The sequence below is a fragment of the Otolemur garnettii genome, unplaced genomic scaffold, assembly GCF_000181295.1.
Source record: "Otolemur garnettii isolate 467f Iridium unplaced genomic scaffold, OtoGar3 scaffold00094, whole genome shotgun sequence".
Lineage (NCBI taxonomy): Eukaryota > Metazoa > Chordata > Mammalia > Primates > Galagidae > Otolemur > Otolemur garnettii.
The window spans coordinates 8,080,815-8,083,637 of record NW_003852489.1 but is presented as its reverse complement, the minus strand read 5'-3'; the positions used below and the strand labels follow the sequence as shown (position 1 = coordinate 8,083,637).

Genomic DNA, 2,823 nt, shown 5'->3' with positions numbered 1-2,823 from the left:
AAAAAAAAAAAAAGATGCGTTGAATAAGTAAACAAAAACAAAAATGACTTTGCCCCCTTTGCTGAATCATATAGTGACCAACTCATTTAAGTTGAAAGCTAGAGGCTTAAATTAAACACAGAAGTGCCTGTTTTCTAAAACTAATGATGCAGAACAAGTCAAAAAAATGAAAATACTTTATCAACAAAACCAGATTGTATTTAAATTCGTGTTCCTGCTAGGTATAATGTCCAGCTGGCTGAAATACCCTATAACTTTAAACTACTAAGTGTCATGCAAATAGTGTATTTAAAGCAACATAGGTTCATTTCTAGTTTTCTTAAATTAAAGGTGATATATTGTGGGAAAAGAAGTTTCTAGTTCTATAAATTTAAAGTTATGGCCAGACATGGTGGCTCATGCCTATAATCCAGCATTTGGGGAACGTGAAGCAGGAGGATCATTTGAATCCAGGAATTCGAGACCATCCTGGGCAACATAGGAGACCCCACCTCTACCAAAAATTAAAAAATAAGCCACACTTGGGGATATGCACTCATAGTCGCAGCTACTCAGGAGGCTGAGGTCAGAGGATGACTTGAGCCTAGGAGTTCAAGACCACAGTGAGCTATGATTGCACCACTCTACTCCAGCCTGTGACAATGAAACTCTGTTTCTAAAAAAAAAAAAAAAAAAAATTAAAATTCAAAAGATAAAGTTATGCATACTTTGCTTATATATAATGAGATGTTTAAACCTGAACATTATAAATTTCCCTTCTGTAGTTTGATTTCCTGATCATTTGGAAATGTGGATATAGTTTGGGTTCTTGCACTTATGCTGCTAAGGCACTGGCAAGACTTAAACTAAAAATACAAATTACTTTTGTGACAGTTCAAAAGACTAACAAAGCTGGGGGTGTATAGTTTATACAACTCTTACGTCACAAAATCCTTTAGAGAGTCACTTTCACAAACGTAGAGGATCTCTTTTGGTTTGCAGTGGAACACGTCCTTAATTTTCTCCATGATTTTTATGGCTAGGGCTGTCTTCCTGGTTCCTGGAAAGCAGTGGATGAACAATTCCCGCGTCTCACAAAGGCTCTCAGAAAGCAACTTGCTTTGCTCTCCTATGAGCAAGTTGAAAAATTCACAGCCCAGCTGGTCACTCAGGAAAGATCTGGAGCACAGACAGACTACCACAAGGGCCTGTAACAAGTTTCCCATTTCATCCTCATCAGCAAGGCTGTAGGAGAGGGGATAGTGGACAGGGGTCTCGCCAGGGCTACGCTGTGTGCTGGTCAGGTGCATCAGCTTTGGAATGATGCCCACTTTTCCTGTGTAACCACCAACAGTTTGCAGTTTCTGCTTTAACTGGTGAGCAGTGTTTCGGGCGTATTCAAGTCCCCCAAGCCAACTGGGGTCTAGAGAGATCGTGTAGAGAACCAGGGGGCTGTTAACTGCTATTAGGAGGGCATCACACAGGATGTTCTGTTCTCTCCTTAAGCCGACATCACTCGCCCAGCTTCTAGAAAATATCACAATCCCCTGAGAACAAGGATGTATCTGTGTCTTCATTAATTCCTCCAATCCTTCATGATCTGAGAACAGCTTCTTACAGAGGGACTCTGGTTTAAACTGTATCTCTTCCTGTGTCACTGAAAATTCAAGGAATAGAAGTTACCAAAACTTACAAAAGCATATGGTGAGTAGTCTCGCAACCTGGCAGGAAGAAATTATTCTGGCTGTGGAACTGTGAGTTTCTTGTCTGCAAAGAGAGCAGCCTCTCTTAAAAGCCCTGGGCTGCAATCAGAGGGTCCCATTCCTGATAGCTGTAGTAGAGGAGAAAGTTATCAGGGAGGGATCTTCATGGAAGAGCCTATTGGCATCCTCAGCCCCAGATGGCCACTACTGCCAGGAAGGCACTCCTTCCTGCCAGGGTTATCTTTTCTTTTTGTTTATGTTTTGTTTTTTTGGTGAGCCTGGCACTTTGGGGAATCCAAGAACTTTCCTTTAGAACAGTGATCCATAACTAGTAGCAATCCCTCCAGCCCCCAAACCTCATATCCCAGAGGGCATTTAGCAATGTCTGGAGAATTTGTGATGGTCCCCACTGGAGGGGTGCTACTGGCATCTAGTGGGTAGAGGCCAAGCATGCTGCTAAATACACTGCAATTCACAGGGCACCTCCACCAACAAAGAATTATCTGACCCAAATCTCAATAGTGCCAAGGCTGAGAAAACCTGCTCTTGAAAGAGCTCAGGCTTTTCTGCATTGAAAAGCCACAGGACAGTTTTTTATGATAAAGACTTAAGAAATTCCTAGCACTCTCTAATTTGGAGAACAAAAGTCCCATGTGACTAGAAAGCTCAGAAGCCACCAGAAGCATAGGGGGGATCAGATGCCTAGGAAACAAGATTGAGACATATTAACAAATGTCATTTCAGGACCATTTATGTCTGCTAAGTTCTACATGTGACTTCTAAGGAGAAAGATTTGGACTAATTGCTACCCATACCTCCCAACTTAATTTTAGAAAATAAATAGTCCCCTCAGCTGAAACCAAGAGAAAATACCTGGGAAAAAACGTCGTTGCAGAGCCTGTTTAAATTCCAGGACTTTGATGGGATGTGCTGGACTTCTTGGTGCAGACGAAGCTGAGGAAATCAGTTGAGAGTGGTAGTGTGTGGCCGAACTGGAAGGAGCTAAACAATCACATGGTAAGTTGTTTCGGACAAGAAATAAAAAGTAAGGCTCGGTGCCTATAGCTCAACCGGCTAAGGCGCCAGCCACGTACACCTAAGGTGGCGGGTTCGAATCCCCAGCCCGGACCCGCCAAAAAAA

The 2,823-nt window shown here is 42.4% G+C and overlaps 1 protein-coding gene across 1 annotated transcript in view; it reads right to left on the bottom strand.

Annotated features, from left to right (window-relative positions):
- Positions 1-2,823, bottom strand: part of SLFN14 (schlafen family member 14) — an 8,932-nt gene that overhangs the window by 3,566 nt on the left and 2,543 nt on the right. Inside the window, exons 2-3 of the mRNA XM_003795634.3 lie at positions 2,556-2,684; positions 922-1,636 (exon numbers count right to left, since the gene is read on the bottom strand). Coding sequence (XP_003795682.1) covers positions 922-1,636; positions 2,556-2,684 — 844 coding nt within the window. The remainder of the gene's footprint in view (positions 1-921; positions 1,637-2,555; positions 2,685-2,823) is intronic.